The 17,507-nt window shown below is 51.4% G+C and overlaps 1 protein-coding gene across 1 annotated transcript; it reads right to left on the bottom strand.

Annotated features, from left to right (window-relative positions):
* On the bottom strand, window positions 1-16,562 carry GALNT5 (polypeptide N-acetylgalactosaminyltransferase 5). Its single transcript, XM_057415688.1, has 10 exons — window positions 15,295-16,562; window positions 10,628-10,794; window positions 8,726-8,845; window positions 8,128-8,263; window positions 7,630-7,749; window positions 7,031-7,148; window positions 6,505-6,828; window positions 3,370-3,450; window positions 2,413-2,574; window positions 1-422 (listed from the first exon to the last, which is right to left on the bottom strand). Exons 1-10 carry the CDS (start codon window positions 16,536-16,538, stop codon window positions 282-284), a joined length of 2,613 nt encoding a protein of 870 aa, XP_057271671.1. The 5' UTR covers window positions 16,539-16,562; the 3' UTR covers window positions 1-281.
* Between the last annotated feature and the right edge of the window lie 945 nt (window positions 16,563-17,507).

Genomic DNA, 17,507 nt, shown 5'->3' with positions numbered 1-17,507 from the left:
GACTTTAGAAAATATTTCCATTTAATAATACAGAAAATTATTTGAGCTTTTGCCAAAGTCTCTCACAGTGAAGGAAAAACACGCCTATGTTTCAGATATCGTTAAACCAGATGTGCTGCTCTCGGTATTCTGATCTCTCAATATGCTGGTTTAAATGACAGATTTCAATTATCATTTGGAAATAAACTTTCAGTTTTGTAATTGCTGTCACAAGTCACACAGATGTCCTTGCTGAGTTTGCAAGATGAAAACACAGTGTTTCTGGTCCAACTGTGTTCCCTTCAGTCTGCATAGTAATTGCCAAACTGCCACTTTTGATAAAGATTTGCAGAGTCACAGGCATTTACCCTCAGGGCTTTGTGAGAGGGATCCACTTCCAAGCAAGCCAGCTGCTGGAGATGCTCCGAGATGATGTGGTCTTTCTGCAGGGGAGAGAGAGGGCTTTAGGTAAGCTTCAGCTTTAGGACTCGTGTGGCAGCAGCTCTATTTTTCCACTGAGAAAGCTTAATTCTTGATGCTGTGCCCTTTTTTCATGATTCCCTAATACGTAAGATCTCTTTGCTGACTTACAGGGACTTCTGGGTGGGATCCAAAGCTGGTGCCTGTTGCCAAGCCAGGATCATACTACACCTCCTGAGCTTTCATTCACTGGGAAGGGAAAGATTAGTTCTCTCACTGTCCAAGCAGAAATTACCATGCAAAGGAAATCACTCCAGATGGTACATGCTATATAGGGGTACATACACCAGGAGACTGATTTTCGTATTTTGGAGTTTCTTGGCTGGTGAACTCCGAGCACATTTACTGAATTGAAAAGGATGCTAGATAATTCAGTGCTGAAGTTCAAATGCTGGGGCAGTAAATTGGATTGTGAAAGAATGAAGAGTCTGAGTGATCTCCATTTTCTTGCTTTTCACATCTGCTTAGCTTTATCTACTTAACCCACATGGCTAGGAAGACAATGCTGCAAGTGCTGCCAAAGGTGAGGACATTTCTGTGTTACCTCCTAGCTTTGCAGTGTTACTTACAATGAAATACTCCTGAAATGACATGTAAAGTGTTGTCTGGGCAAAAGTTGGATCTTTGTGCATATAGGAAATGCACTTCACAACTTTAATAAGACACAATAACTGTGACATCAGAAGGTAAAGCACACTAATTCCTTCAGTCAACATCACCAGGCACTGAGCTGCTTCTCAGACTTCCTACTGCTGGCACTAATAAAGGCTGACACAATCACACAGACCAAGGCTGCCTGTCCTGGGGAGGATGGTGGTGCCTGTGCCTTTGGGTGGCCAGACCCATCCCCTGCCACAGCTGGGAGCATCTGCTCATGCCCAGCCGCCTGCTCTGGCTGGGACCACCAAGTGCACCCAACTCATGGCTTGAGGTGAGCTAGGGCTGAAACAGGAGACAAAAAGTGCCTGTGCACTGGTACTGCTGCCTGGACTCCTAAGCAGATGACAATTTTCATGTATTTTTCACAAAACACCCAGGGTGAGCCTTGGCACTGCGGCGCTCTAGCTTTTAAAGTTTCGGTTGTTCAGACTAAAAAGGAATGGGAACTTTGCAATATATGGTGAGTGTATAATTTAGCTACATTTTTTTTTATTTTTTAAATTAAAAGTATTTCTTTCTTAAATATAAAGTATGCCATTTCATAGCATTTTGGACAACTACTTACACCAGGCTGATGGAGATTCAGTCCCGACTCACTTGCTTTTTTACAAGTGCAGGCAATAAATGTAAGTATCCATTCTTTTCCTTTTCATAAATGCTTTCTTTTAAAAAGGCACTGGTGAGCTGAATACCAATAAATATCAAGTAATATCCAAGAAAGTACTATCGATGATTTCTATGTAAAACAGGGATGTTCCATTACTGTCATGTCAGAGCGAATCATAGAATCACAGAATGGTTTGGGTTGGAAAGGACCTTAAGATCATCTAGTTACAACCCCCCTTCCATGGGCAAGGACACCTCCCACTAGACCAGGTTGCTCAAGGTCCTGTCCAACCTGGCCTTGAACACCGCCAGGGATGCAGGATTCACAACTTCCTTGGGGAGTGTTTTCCAGTGCCTCACCACTCTCACAGTAAAGCATTTCTTCCTCACATGGCCAGCATCTCCCCAGCCCTGAGAAACCCAATGTCGCAGCAAGCATCACTTGGATATAATGCAACCCAACACCAGCATGTGCATCTCTATCCCATTGAGGAAAGGCTCTGGTGCTGGGGGACCAACGCCTAACTCCAGGTGAAAAGACTTCGGCAAAGCCAGGACCAGACAGCCAGGGCATATCCTGCACCTTGCACTGGGCTGCAGCTGCCCATCAGTTTGCACACCAGCACACTAACACAATCCAGGGGACAGAGGCCATGGTGTGGCTGCCCTCGCCAGCGCAGCACTTACCAGCTCTGGCTGGAAGGCTGCCAGTGACCTGTGCAGCCATGCCAGGCTGCGGCTCCTGCCCTCACAGTGGCGCAGGCCCAGTGCTTCCACAGTGCCAGCCTGAGTGATGCAGAGCTCTCCGTGCTGGATCAGCCTCAGCCAGGTGTAGTTGAACTTCTGGTTCTGCAGGGAGAGACCGGGAAGAGCTGTGACCCCACTTGCCTTCCATCAGCAGGGCTGGTTGCATGGTGATGGCAGCTGGCAGAGGCTCCCCAGAAGATGCTCTTCTCACTTTTCTCCTGTCCTCACCCAGGACCAGGGGATGAGGAAAGCTGTGATCCATGGGAAGACCTTTCCTATGGATTTGCAGAGCAAGAAAGCTCAGAACAGCCCCAGCGCAGGCTATGAGAGTGACTCCTTGCACAGCAGCCTTGACTCCAAAGTCACTGCTGTGTGCTTGTCTGCCCTGCCACCTCCCCTGGCTGCACCCCAGCACTGGGGTGCAAACAGACAAACCCCTGGACATGACAAGCCCAACCCTCAAGCCAGCCTGTGCTAGAGCAGAGAGCAATTAGCAGGGACCTGCGTAAAAAACACTACCTATAGAGGAAAGGAAAGACTGTCCACAGCTGCTGCTTCCCATCGAGCAACAGAGGGCAGCTGGATGTTTTGCAGCAGCACAGAAAGCACAGGCTTTTATTTAAATGTTTCTCCCTATTTTCATGTGCAGGCTCGTGGCTTTATCAAACTTTCCTATTCCAGCTGAATTTGCTGGTTCCGGGGTTGTGGGCTGGCTACAGACTTTGCAGACAGGGAGTTCCTGCCCCTAGATGTGTAGAGGCATCGTGTGGCCATGTGCCCTATGGGAAGGACTGCTTTAGCTCCTGAGGGAGGGGCAGGTCACCATAGGAAGGTACAGGAGCTCTACGCCATGCACAAAATATAGTATTACATACTCAGTATGCAGGGTATCCTTACCTTGTTGTTAACATCACATGCCTCAAAAGCTAGAGTTGTGTTTTCCACAGTGATGCATCTTGCCATGGCTTTGTTAACAAGCTGGAAAACAGAACAAAATTCAAATTCAGACATAAATTCCCAAGAAAGAGGAGAGGCTGCTATACTGCAGTTAACCTCCTGGATTCAGAGACACTGACTGGTACTATCCACTTAATTAAGTAAAGCAGAGATGATGTGTTGGAGAGGTATGTAAATGCATATCTGGTCCATTACACGTTTTCTACCAACAAAAACTTGAAACTAGCCCTTACCAGAAACATTTAAGGCTGGATGAAACACGTTCTTTTCTGGGTTGCTTTTTTTTTTGATATAGCTCATGTTCCTGTTCTGCAAATCACCAAACAGCTCCCAACAGTAACAACTGCAGAATCTCTTCCCACTGCTACCCCGTGAAGGAGGAAAGCAACCAATACATGCAGCTGACACAAATGCCTGGTGGTCCCCTCCCAGCTGGGCACAGACTCCACAGATGGCCCCAGGGAACAACTCCATCACTGTATGTGATGTGCTTGATGCCCTACCTCAAGGCAGCTTCCTGTTTTCCATCCAGGTTGGTTGGCTTGGTACCCACCATCAATGGAGAAATGGAGACACAGTCCCCTAGAGTGGGAACCCTGGCAGGAACATCATCATTAACTGTTTGTAACTGAACTGCTGTTACCTTGCACTGGTGGGTGTAAGAGAGGACAAGTAAGCACTGCACCCTCGGTAGCGCAGTTTCCCTGAGCATGTGTATTCAGCCCCCAGCTTGCTGCAAGTGAGCATCAGGCTCTGCTCCCTTCCCTGGCTTCTCTTTGCTCTTTCTCCCTGCAACCATCCCTCATGGGTGAGCCAGCATCCAGCACCTGCCCAGCGCCAGCATCTGCACAAAGTGAGGTCTGCAAAGGGGCACTTCCTTCACGCTGTTTGTATGGTGTGTTCAGAGGTTGCTCAGGAGTACCGGATGTAATATGGGAAAGCTGAAAACACTGGACTGAGCTCTGCCAGCCCACTCCAGTTCCTGGGCTGAAGTCTACCACACTGCAGGGGCTCACGGCCATAAGAGGATTTGGTTGGCTGCAGTCTGCAGGCACCATCACCAACTCCTCAAATAACTCCCCGGGGCCACTCACATCTCCAATTCCTTGCAAACGTCATTCCTTCTCTTTCAGAATTTCTGAAGAACCTATGAATTAATCCCCATAAATAAATAGGCTATTTGGAAAACAGTTCTCAAGTAACTTTGGACAGTGTTCAGCACAGCTGGAATTTGCAGAGCTAGCTGAAAAACAGATTTTCTGCCCTATTAAATTTTGAGAATGAAGATAAAAGAGCAATTCAGGTGGCCTGAATCAGGACAAAGCAAGGCAGTATCTTGAAAATTTTCAAAAACACCTCTGACAAACTGAGGTTTTGGTTCAGGTTATATATGGTCTAACTGCTTTGCACTGAATTTGACATTGTTTTACTGCTCTGATTAAAAAAAAAAAGCTGAAAAAGTGAATATTTCTCAATAAATTGGGGGGGGGTGGGGTTATGTTCTCAGATTATGACTGCTAATTCTTTTTCAAAAATGTCACTTAAGCCCATGTTTCACTGAATCCTTCAGTCTAATCCAAACAGTGCTTTCTGAAAAATGCAGGGACATGGGCTTTTGGACATACAAGTTCTGGAGCCAGAGAGACAGCCCTTGGCTCTTCTGCTTGCAGCCACTGTCACACTGAGATGGATGGATGCGTCTGAATGGATGCACTGCTCATAATCTGCTGAAGCGCCCCAAACCAGCAGTTTCCTACAGCTTTTCTGTGAGAGCTGAGAGGTCACCAGAGGAAGCACTGCATCCCTCCCCATGCTCTCTGCAGAGCTACCCTCTCACACCTTCATGGCTTGATCATTAAAGCAACACACTGCAGCTGGCAGAGAGCCTGACCTGATCCCTAGGGCTCCCTGTGACAGTGAACCTTCACATTAAGCCCTTGGCCCATAAACAAGCCTGAAACACAGCTGAATGGTTGATGTGCTATTTCCTGGCTCCCAGAAGGGCTGGTGCAGTAACTGTGCGCCTTGGCAGGGACGGAGGGGACAGGCCGTTCTTGTTCTCACTGCCCCAGCCATGCCAGACCTGTGGTCACCGGCTTCTGGCCACCTCCTCTCAAGCAAGTGTTGCTCCTGCCATGGCACTGGCAGACTGCAATGGCTAGGACAGGCAGAAAACCCTTTAGTTTTCATTCCTGGAATCACTGAAATTCTTCTGACAGACCAAATATTTTACTTTTGTAATTGCCATTATAAGCAATTTGTAATCAAAGCTGCATCTTTTCTGGGCAGAATATTTGAGGTTTCTGAGTGTCCAAAGCACCAGCTAATATTCAGCTTAGGCTCAAGCCTGGGCCAAATTCAGAACCCATATTTTATTCTTGTCTAAGTGACCTTTTAATGTTGGTAAAGTGACATTGAACACCTGAGGAATAGCTGCAGAAGGAGGACTTGGTGCCAGAGATCACCAGGAGTCTCCCAAAGCAGAGATGGAGAGATAGCGGAAGAGAAATGGAGCCTGATCCACTTATCAGCCAGTAAGAGTCTTGTGGAAGCAGGGCTTAACATTTACTGTGCTTTCTGCCCACTGAGCTCTCCCGAAGCACAGGCTTCTTGCGCGCTGCAAAGATGCCGGGCTTCCTCAGGCTGCAGGCAGCGCAGGGGAAAAGCGGATTTCTGCTGCGCTCTGCTGGCAGCAGAGCACCGGTACAAACCTTGCCTGCTCCAGGCCCCCGGGGCTGCCCGATAAACCACTTCCCTCTCCTGCCGTGGCCAAAATGCTGCGCAGGTAGGGAGGATACTGGCCCCCTGCCCTGGTGCACATCCCTGACCGTGTCTGCCACAGGGGCAGCTCATCTGGGGTTGAAACACTCAAATGGCTCTTTAAAGGGAAATTGTCTCCTGGAACTGTGACTGTGACCTATTTATAAAAACACTAGGGAATCCAGACCACCGTGACATATTGAATATTCAGTAATGTTACCAAATGCCAGGGAAACAACTCAGTGTACTGGCAGTGTGTAGCTAGCCACTGAAAACATGTTTAAATGAAGGGCAGCAAGTTATCTGGCTACATACCAGACCACTGGCTTTAACCAGGGGCGCTTCCAGGTCTGGGTAGACATTCTCCAGGTACCACTGGAAACTTTTGCACTGAAGCTTCTTTCGCAGTTGGATTTGTTGAGTGAGGTCACCGACATCCACGTTTTTCAAGATTAGATGGTAAGCATGGCCATAGAATAACTCCTTGTACTCATCCAGCCAGACCTCTGCAACGCGGGCCAAGTTCCTCTCCACTGTTCTCACACGATCTTTTGGGAAGGAATAAGGATTGTCGTTCCTGAAAATGTGTCCAACTCTGGAGCATGGAACAATCTCAATCTCTCCTCCACACATCCAGACCTGAGAAACAGAGGTTGCTTTGATAGAAACACATGCAAATGCTGGGTGCTGGCTTTGTGCAAGCCAGAAGAGATGTAGAAAACTAAGTAAACTACCAGGACAAATGGCGTCTCCAGTGTGGGCTGTCCCTCTGGGAGACCCTGGCTGAGCCCCATCATCAGAGCCAGGCTGGCATGGATGCAGGTGTATGACAGTGACATACCTTGAACGAAATCTCCATATTTTCACCTCCCCAGACATCCAGCCCTGGGTCATACATTCCCAGCTCAAAAAAGTACTTCTTATTGATGGAGAACAGGCCACCTGCCATGACCGGGCACCTGGGAACAGACAGGCCACACAGCAGGTCAGCTGGTCAGGGAATGCCCATCCCCTTCCCTTTGCCTTGACAAGGGTATCATTGAGAAGCTGTGGGCTACTAAATGCTGGGGGATGGTACCTGCGGCTGCATTTACAGGGACAGCAAGACACTACCTGATCAGTCACTTTGCTGATCCTGTATTTGAGTGGCTTTACCCAGCCTGAAAACCATAATGGGACATGGAAGGGAAAAATGCAATGATACGTTCCCCCAGCCCCAGTAACACCAGCAAAATGTCAGCAGTGCCACACGAGGTGAGAAAGGCTTGTTGGGCTTTGCCCATGTCTGGTGATGTGACTGCCCACAGCGTACAAAGTGCCTGTCTCTGTTGTCCTTGCAGGCAAAGGAACAACATTTGGCATTGAAGGAGCCTTTGTCACTAAGTTATTAACAAAGGAACAGGTCGGACCACAAAGCTCTCACATTTGCTGTTTTTTTACCTTATTATATCAGTTTCCTTGATTTTATTTTTCTCAATGATCTCTTGCGGAATCTGCTTCCATCCAAAATTCATTGGCCAAGTAAAGATCCCACGCTGAAAGTTGTCCACGGTCATGTAACTAAACAGAGAAAAGATCGGGATGACTAATTCTGAGTCACATTCCTGATTGAAATGTCACCCTTAATGAGTGAAGATGAATATCTGTACATAATTAAAATGAGATTTTAACAAATTTCATCAGGAATCCTCTTCATGTACTAAAAGTCATGAAAAAGGGAAAAGGTGTGTGGGATAAATGAAGGGGCCAAATCCACTGCTGACGTTAAGTTCTGGTGCACAGCAACATGATGTATCCCTTGTGAGATGCTGCTGAAGGCCAGTTAGGAGGTCTGGACCTGGGTCTTCCTGTAATTAGTATGTTGGTGGTCCCAGTAAGAGGTTTCACTCAAGCCACTGGCATGGATTTTGGATATCCCAAGGCCACAAGCCACATTACCTCATGTCCTTGTCGCTGATGACCTCGATGACAGGACAGGCGACCTTGGTCCGGCTCAGGCGGACCCTCTCCAGCAGTGGCTCCAGCCACCCCACATTGCACTCCACATGTGAGTCCAGGAACGTCAGGATGGTGCCTGTGGCAGAGGCCAGGGTAGGATCAGGCCCCAGGTGCTCCTTCCCTGTTCCCATCCTATGCTGGCTGGACACCCTGTGAGCTCACAGTAGTGCTGATGGTGCCATGAGCCATAGCTCCCAAAACCCTCCCAGCCATAGCTCAGAGCATGTTTTTGCTGCTCAGCCATGGAGGCCAGCAGAGTGAAGTGGGATGGCTCCCAGCAGAAATGACCATTTCAATGCCAAGACAGCCTGGTCTGTGCAGGCAACGAAGTCAAGGTGGCACGGCTGGAGATCCCAGCTGTGGCTTGCTAGGGCTGTGCTGAGGTGCTGGACAAGACAAAGCTCTACCACTTGTCAGATCCTTGTGCTTTACATACCAAAGAGATGCCATTATCTCACTGGGATGAGACTAAAGCTCAGAGATGGCTTATCAGCACCTGTGGGGGTTCCAGCCAAGACTGAAATGGCTTTCATCCTACCTTTGGCAATCTCTGCTCCTGCCAGTCTGGCCCGTATTAGACCATGCCTCTCCTTGAGATGGAGAATCTTCACTTTTGGGAACCGCGACATGTATTTGTCCAGCTTCTCCTTGAGGTACTCTGCAGAGAAGGAGGAGAGGGTGAGGATGTCTTACCAATTTCGCACCCACTTCCAAGGTGAAAAGCAGGGGGTAGAATGTCCCTGGAAGCACCTTCAGATACACCAGGATCCTCTGGGCTGGGGTGTGAACATCTGGGCACAGCTGCAGGGCTTCTGGTGTTGGAGACTGAGCCTGTTCTCCAGTGAAACTCCCAGCCACATCAGTGCCAGCAGGTTTCAGCTGGAGTTTAAAAATCTCTTCTGGAGACGTGTGTCCCGGGTACTCTGCAATGGGCATGCTACTTGGTCCTGGGGGCTCACCATGGGCTGTCTGGCTGCTTTGGGTATGCTCTTCCAAAGGATGGGCTGCAGGTGGTGGTATCGTCTCCTGCTCCCTGCACAGCAAGCATCCACTTGGCTTCCGCACAAGCCCAGTAGATGCAGCAAAGGCAGGCATAGCCAGTGTGGGGGAATGCAGTGACTCGCTGCACGCACAGCACATGGACAGTGGAGAGCATGAAGTGCAGTGATTTTGGTGACAGGTCATGAGCAAAATCTCAGTGGCATCACTCGAGTAGCTCATGATTCAAACCAGGTATAGAGCTGTCGCTCAAAAACTCCAAAATGACTTTTTTTTTTCTCCCTTGCACTATAATCACAATTAAAATCTGGTTCTAAATACTTTGCCTATTTTTTTTTAATGCTCTACATATTTCTTGATAGCAAGCACCACATTTAAAGGCTTTGCCTGGGTTTAAACTGCACAAGGATTTTCTGTTACATATCTCCACTTCTCAGGCTGCTTTAGTCATGGCTTTCTGTGGCTGTGGAGGTAGCCGGTGGTGAACTCTCACAAATAAGAGTGTGAGGAAGCTGGGGAGAAAAGTGCTTTGTTCAGAGCCAGCCATCACCCACTTACACCGTTTGGTCTGTGGGAAGGACACCCAATCTCCACCATAGATGGGCTTTATTAGTGCTCTCTAGGTTTTTTTCAGGAGAATGTAACTGTTTGCATTTCAAAAACCAGTTAAAAGCTTTGAAAAGCTCCAAAGGTGAAACATCTGTGGACACGTTTGCTGTAGGTTATTGCTGCTGCTACTCAGATTACAGCAATGCTGAGCACAGAAGAACCAGCAGCTGGAAAATTACATTAGTCCTACATTTTCAAGGGCTTAAGCCAGTAGAGAGTGAAAGCATTACAAAGCAGAGGTTCAATATCATACAAAATGCCTGAGTGCATATGCAAAGCTGCTGTGCTTGTGCAGATGCCTGGCTCACCACTGCTTTTACTGCAACTATACCGTTCTCTGAGCAACCGGGGAAGTGCAGCACTGAAAACATGGGGCACTCATCTGGAAGGTGCACAGAGAAGGATGACAGCATCTTCATGAACGTTCAAGTCCTTGGTCCAGGATGCCCCAAAGATGGTTCTCCTGGACTGCAGTGCGTCTACCAGCCTCCCGCACATGTGCAAAGCAGCACACGTGTGTAAACTTAGTGATGCACAGCTGTATACGTAGCAGCTGTTTAAGTGAGTAGACTAGGATGGAAGAGACGTGAATGATAAAGTCTGGCAGACTGCTTGGCAAGAACTGCAGCTTGATCCACCACAGCCACTCCCAGTGCCCATCTGACCTCTGACCCCCTGATCTGGAAAGAACAGAGCAGGATGGGGATGCACTTCAATACATCGAAAGGAGAAAATGTGATTTCTCTCTATTCAGAATTGAATTACAGAGAACAAATTGCATTTTGGCCTCAAGTTATATTAGTTTCATAAAGGCAGAAGAAGCTTCACCTACTTTTAGTGCTGAAGTCGTCCACCAAAATGACTTCTTCAATCAGGTGAGGAGGAGACCTGCTGAGAACGCTGTGAACTGAGCGGAGGAGGGTGGACCATACTTCATCCACAAAGCACATGATGATGCTGGTGTTTGGGAGGTCATCATGAACATGCTGGTCAGAGCACCTGCAATGGCAACACAGGCTCACAGGTGATGGCCATTCGCACTCCTGAAAGTCTCCAGGCTTACTGTTTTCTGGGAAAAAACGCAGGGAGGGGGGAGATGCCAAATGTGAAATAGAGAGGCAATGCCCTGCAACAGGATTTTGTTGAGAGAGGGAGCAGAGGACTGAGCAGGGGGAGCTCCCCACACAATCCCACAGGGCCCTTCTTGCGAGCAACCCCATGGGGTAAGTTGTGCTCACTCCTTTCTAACAGGGACCTCTTTTAACTCCCTACCTGCAGGTGACAATATCTCCTCTCAATGAGCAAATGTCTGAAAGGCCCCAAAAGTGAGGCTGATCCCAGCTCTGCACCACTGGTCTCGGGGACTCCTGCATGAAAAGGATCCTGGTGTGCTCCGAACACTTGCAGTACTTGGCATCCTGGGCTGCATGGGATAGTCCCGTTGAAAGTAAAGAATTGGTGTTATGTTCAAAATGCAGGGAAACGGCCATTTATTTACATGAAGGGTTACTCAGCACAGCAACTCATCAAACATGCAGACAGTGAGGAAGAGTTTCCCAGTCCAACTGCTGCACATCACTCAGGACATCCTGGAGAAACGTAAAACACTCAAGCGTACAAATTTTACATATGATAGTACTAGCAAGTCTGTTCCCTGAGCACCCTGTATCTCATGCCCTGAGCACCTATGCCTTCCTGGGACACCCAGCCTGGCTGTACCAAGCCTGCATGCAGTGCCTGCTCCCCTCACAAACAGCCAGCGATATGCATCGGTGGGTTTGAGGCATGATTAAATTCCTCCTATGCTCATGGGTTTGTCACTTTATTCTGCAACAGCCAAAACCTCAACGGCTGGGTCAGGCCTGTATCTTCTGTGTTTGACCAAAAGGTCAGTGAGCAGCTTTTCTCATCTTCCATTTGAAAGTTCAGCACTGCTGTGCTGTGCGCCTTGGGGAGCAGGGCTTCCCTAGCTCTGCTATCTCTAAGTGGATCTCCAGGCCTGCAGAATGCCTGGCAGAGCACTCCTCTCCCCCAGACTGCTCCTCTCCCCAAGACTGACAGTTTATCCCAGAATATCCATGAATTGCTGGGACTTGGTTTCTCTCTCGTCAATGAGCTGAAGGCTGATAGCAGGTTTTTCTGTCTTCCAGAGCAGACCTCCACAGGCAGGACAGGCACCAGCCAATCTGCAGATGCAGATTTCTCAGTGATGAATCAAAACCACTGTCCATTCTGCTGTCAACAACAGAGAAAATAGACAGGTACATGGGAGCATATGGAAAGCTGACTTCTTCTGTCTCCGTGAACAGTCCCTCGGGTTTGGCTGGTGCTGGCTTGGGTGCTGACGTGCAGCTCAGACCATGTGGTGTTTTGAAGGAAATTCAGAGGCATTTCAGGGCTTCACAGCTAATCAGAAGTGCTCCCATAAGTGAAAATATCCCCAGAATTACTCTCTGTCACAATCCTTGGGACGTGTCTTTCCTTCTCCTTCTGTAGCCTGGTTCACCTCAGACATCAGCCAAGACTGGCTCAGCCAGGAGGGGATGTGCTGTTTGATTACGGTTTGGTTGGAAACATTAAGGGTGTTGGCCCGTGGTGATGGGACCCCTCTGCAGTATGGGGAGGGAGAGTGGTTTGGGCATGCTGGCAGGACTCACAGGGTCAATGGAGAGAAGGCAGGGGCTGAACCAGGAAGGTCACTTGCAAGAAGGAGACAACAAGGGACAGCTAAACTAGGAGAAAGTAGATGAGTTGTAGTTGCTCCTACAGCGAACCCAAGGAGGCAGCTTGTGGTGGGAGGAGGGAACAAGCCCACAGATAAGGTGGCAGCTGCTGAACACAACAGCTTTCATTGCACGGAGAGAGGGATGTGAAAGCAGCTGAGAAAACGCAGCTGAGATACAAGCTACAAAGTCTGCATGAAGTCAGGCAGGACCTGCTATGAGGACATCTCTCCTAGCTCCTTCATTAGCAGCAAACAGGCCTTTGGCCAAAGCCTGCACATACCCTTGGCAGCTGGAAAGCGCCCGGGTGAGGGGAAACCTCAAATGGAGGAACATCTTTTCCTCCCTTCTTGCCTAAAAAAGTAGGATTCTGGGCAGCGAGCACTGGGTTTGTTATTGCTGACCCCAAGCTAAAGAAATTTCACTATGTCCTGTGTGAGTCTGGGCTGTTTCTTTTCTAAGTATAAACTTACATATACATACCTATATATTTTTTAGATATGTATATATAATTAATATATATAACTAAGGGGAAATAGAAGTCAAATCCTTTTGAAATTTCTCTCCTAAACAGGCTTTTAAACAAAAATAGCCCACAGACTTTATGTTCTGTGGACATCACTCTGAAAGTCAACAAAATGTAGGCTTTGAAGTTGCTTTGGGAAAGCACCACCTTTGATCTGCTGCCTCAGCTTAGAAGTAGCCTGGCCCTGAAGACCTGATCTTCGGGGGTGCCCAGCCCATCCTTTCCCAGCTCAGTCAGGCATAGCTAGGGTCCTTCCCCATGCCTGCCAGCATGGATGCCAACTTATCCAGGCCATGCTCTGGCATGCGGCAGGCAACATTTTTTTTGCCAGGCCAGGAAATCTTGGTCCTTATCTAAACCTGGATGACTCAACTGTCCCAGAGAAGCTATGTCAGTAGCCTGGGGAGGGGTCAGAGGCACATGGGGACCTTCGCTCACAGCACTGCAGTGCTGGGCTGAAATGGGGTCCAGCTCCTCCTTGGTGGGACTCTCCCTGCATGCACTTCTGCAGAGGCTCAGCAAGCACCACCATGGTAAGAAAATTCAGAAAGCAGCAAGCATTGCACACTGGTAGGCACACTGAAGGCTGTGACAGGGCAAGTTCCTGTTGGCCAAATTTCAGTGGTCTAGTTCAGCACTCCAGCAAGGATCACAAGAGGAACTGCAGTTTAAACTGGGACAGACTGGAAGCAAAAGCAGTAACATGCTGTTTCATCCCTGAGAGCTGTCAACAGCCATTGGAGTGAGCTGGCCCTTAAGGCCTGATATCTGCCGTGCCAACCAGCCAAGGGCAGAGCATGCACAGGCTCCTGCCAGTGCCAGGGCACCCAGGGCAGCTTCCCATGGCCCCGTGCCCCAGCGCAGCAGCATGCATCCCAGGCAGTGCTGTCAGTGACGCGCCCCTGTTTGGCCAAGGCGTTCCCCGTGACGCCCAGACAGCAATGCTGTTTCCTTCTGGGCAGGTGTGTGGCACCCGTGGCATGCAGGCTGCACTTACAAGCATTTCTGGGTTCTGCTCCACAGCTTTCAGGACTTTTGGTCAAAGACCAAAACACAGTGCTTTGAGCCACCATGGCTCCATTTCTGTGCACAGGTGGCTCCTGTAGCTGGCATCCTCTATCCACCATAAATGGTGATCACGAGCAGTGCCATGGGAATGTCTGTGCATTGCTGTGTGGGATGGGAGACAAACCATGGCACAACTCCCGTCCCACCATATCCATACACTGCAAGTGTGGGAAGAGAGATGTGGGAAAAGGGTCTCTGTGTGTGGCAGGTCTCTCACTTGCCAAGGGGCTGAGAAACTTTTGCAGTAGGAAAAACTGAGTATAAAGAGATTACCCTGCCATTCACCTGAAGCAGCACCTTCCCTCCATCCTCCCCACAGCGGCTCAGAAGAGGCCCTGACTCCTTCCATCAGTGGGCAAGGTGCTGCCCACACCTCACCCTTTTCCTTTCTATGGGCACTACAGGGAGGGAGTGTTTTTTAAATACAGTACTGAGATTTGCAGAATTAGCTATGCATTTCACCGGAACAGCTGTAGCTCAACAACAATTTTCCAACTCAGACCTCTCCATTCCTCCCTTTGTGTGCCCAGACTCAAGTCCCTGAGCGGCCTCCACAGAGTGGGTACCGATGGCAGTGCTCTGTAGCACAATGGCAGCAGAGCTGCTGGCCTGCATAAAGGATCGCTCTGAGGCATGTCCCCTGGACCGCCTTGACTGCTGGCCAGCGTGTGCCCCTTTTGACCACATCAGAGCTCAGCCCGTGGCTTTGTCTCCTGTTTTTAGGGCTCCAGCAGTCCCTCCAGGCAGAGGCGGCTGTTGTGGTGCCTCTACCTTGAGGGAAGGGCAGCGGCTGCTTGAAGGAGTGAGAGCACCTCCAGGCAGGTGGCTTCTACAACCAAGAGAAATCAGCTGGTTCAGGGGTGCTCTGGGAACCAAATGCACAAATACTGAAACCAAACAGTGCTCAGTGTTGCACCTGATAAACGAGATAAAGTATTTTAAGGCACAAAGAGGCCTGCGCCACACTGCCCACCTTATGTGCCCCAGCCTCTTTGGATGGCAGGACTCAGGGTTAAGACAACCTGCAAACTTTACCCAGTTTTAATATCAGGCTGCTCCTACATAGAGAGGCAAAAGCAGTCTCACAGCTAGAAGCACAAAAAGGTCACAGTGCACCCAGCAGCCCTCTCCAGGAGCCACTGAGCGCAGCACAAGTATTTGTGCAAGAGAAGGAGATCTTACCCAGCAGGCCTGGTGTCCACTATGGCTCGGTCTACAGGAATCAAATCGCTGAGGTAGACATTAAAGTTTCCTTCTTTCCATCTACTTTTTGCTTCTTCTTGTTTGTCATCAGGGACTGAAACAGGGTGTCCAAACTGGCCAGGAGCTTGCGGGTCTCTTGGGGCAAGTGTTGCATCCATGGACAAGACCCTGTGAGTCCCCGGGCTGCTGGTGCCCATCTGTTCCTGTCCATCCTTGCCAGCGGCACGCACCTTGGGAGCTGCTCCTTGCGTTGCACCCTGTGTCCAGCTACCCAGTGCTGCAGCCCCAGTGGTGGTGTTCACAGCATGGGTGCTGTCCCCATTTTCATTAGCAAGTTGCCACTCTTTGTGTGTTTCTTGTCTCTCTGTGATGTTCCTCGCAGAGTCAGACCCCAGGCGTGAGGCTGCTGGGCTGTCCAGTTTTATCCCCTCTTTGCCAAGAAGGATGAAGTGGTTTTCGGAGGAAGTTTCTTTTTTTCCCACTTTCACTCGCTCCCGCCCAGTCAGGGCTCCCAGCTCCGCTGACCGAGGTGGCAGGCCGCCCTTCATCAGCGTGCCCGCGGGCTGCTGCCGACTCGGTTCGGTGGCATGCCCGGGCCCCCGCACCGCCGGCCCCCTGACCCCGACCCGCCGTGCAGGCTCGGAGAGCCCCGCGCCAGGCAGGTCAGGAAAATGCGGCTTGTCGGGGGAGCCTGGCTGGGACGGTGATGCCTTCAGCGACCCGGCTCTGCTCCCGGTGGGCTCCACTACGAACTCCGCCGCTGCCTTCGACGGGGGTCTGCTCGCTGCCGGTGCCGCTACGACCCCTGCACCGCCCCTCAAGTTTACAACCGACCCCGGCGGGGTGGGCCTGGTCCCTGGGGGAGCGGCGGGGTCCCCCTCGACGTGCCGCCCTCTGGTCCCGGCGACGGAGGCCGGGGGACTCGGCGTCCGGAGAGGCTCCCGGCGAGCTGCCCGGGAGCCCGGCGTCCCTACGCCCCGGCGTCGCCCGCGGCGGAGCCCAGGGAGATCGGCCTGGCTGCTGCCCGCCCACGCTTCGGGACCCCGCCACGGGCGCGCTTGCTCCTGCCCGCGGTCCGCTGCCTCCTTCAGCAGCCGCCCGCCGGCGTCGCCGAGGGAGAGGCGGAGCGCGGCCATGTCGAGGAGCAGCCAGACGACGGAGGCGGCGAAGACGAACGCCAGCGCTCGCCCGCTACCGCGGAACAGCCGCCGCAGCCCGCTCATCCCCGGAGGCCGCTCCGGGCGGGGGGCGGGCGGGCGAGCGGACGGACGGAGCACCCGGACCGGCGCACCCCGTTCCCGGAGGGAGCAGAGAGGCGGGCCGGGCCGGGGCTCCTCTCGCCCCACCCAGCCCCGGGGGCCCGCGCTGTAACTCAACACCGGAGGAGGTTCTGCCCGGCCCGGCCCGGCTCGCCTCGGAGAGGCTAGCTCCGGCCGGCCCTCACCTCCGCCGTTGCACGGGCCTCGGCGCTGCGCTACGCTCCCATTGGGGCCCATTGTGTGCCATCCGCGGGGGACATCGTGGGGGCTTATGCGGTCTGTTCTGGGGTGCGGAGCTTGCGGAGTGTCTGTGCCCGGTGGGACAGCAGGTCTCCGGCCAGGGGCAAGGCACCCGGGCCAGCCCGCGTGGCAATGCGGATGCAAACGGGGCTGCGGCTAAGTGGTCCTTGCACAGAAGTGAAGCAGTGTAAGTAGGTTACGTGGCAGCAGCCGCAGAAGTGTGGAGGTTAAGGCTGTCTGCCGAGTACGTGGATGTTTTTCCCGTACTTGCTTCTATTCCAGGGCACACGAGCCACGGCTGAACGGCGCTGGCTCAAAGAGGGAGGCAAAACCCTGCAGTCTCTCGAGCTGGGTTAAAAAGAGCCGGGGCAGCCCGGACCGCTGGCTCAGGCGGGGCTGGGGCTGCCTGCGGGGCTGGGGGGGGGGTGGGGGGGTCAGGGTGGGGTGGTCATCCCCAGCAGCCCTGGAACACCCCAGGCAGCCCCAGCGCACCCGGTCGGGTTTGCGGGGCTGGTTGTGGGGTAATCCCTGGGTGCAGTGCCCCCGGTGTCCCCGGTGTCGGGATGGCAGGCCAGGAGGGGGTAACACCCGGCCAACGCCACAGCAGCTGGTTGCTCCTGCAGTGGGGCTGCGATACTCAGGAGATACTCTGCAGAGGGCGATTGTTCGTCCGCCACTGTGAGCTCCGCATGC

The sequence above is a fragment of the Pezoporus wallicus genome, unplaced genomic scaffold (genome assembly GCF_028554395.1).
Source record: "Pezoporus wallicus isolate ANWC-B61680 ecotype Strahan unplaced genomic scaffold, APGP_CSIRO_Pwel_v1 contig_736, whole genome shotgun sequence".
Lineage (NCBI taxonomy): Eukaryota > Metazoa > Chordata > Aves > Psittaciformes > Psittacidae > Pezoporus > Pezoporus wallicus.
The sequence above is the reverse complement of the archived record's forward strand: the minus strand, read 5'-3'. Positions and strand labels throughout refer to the sequence as shown.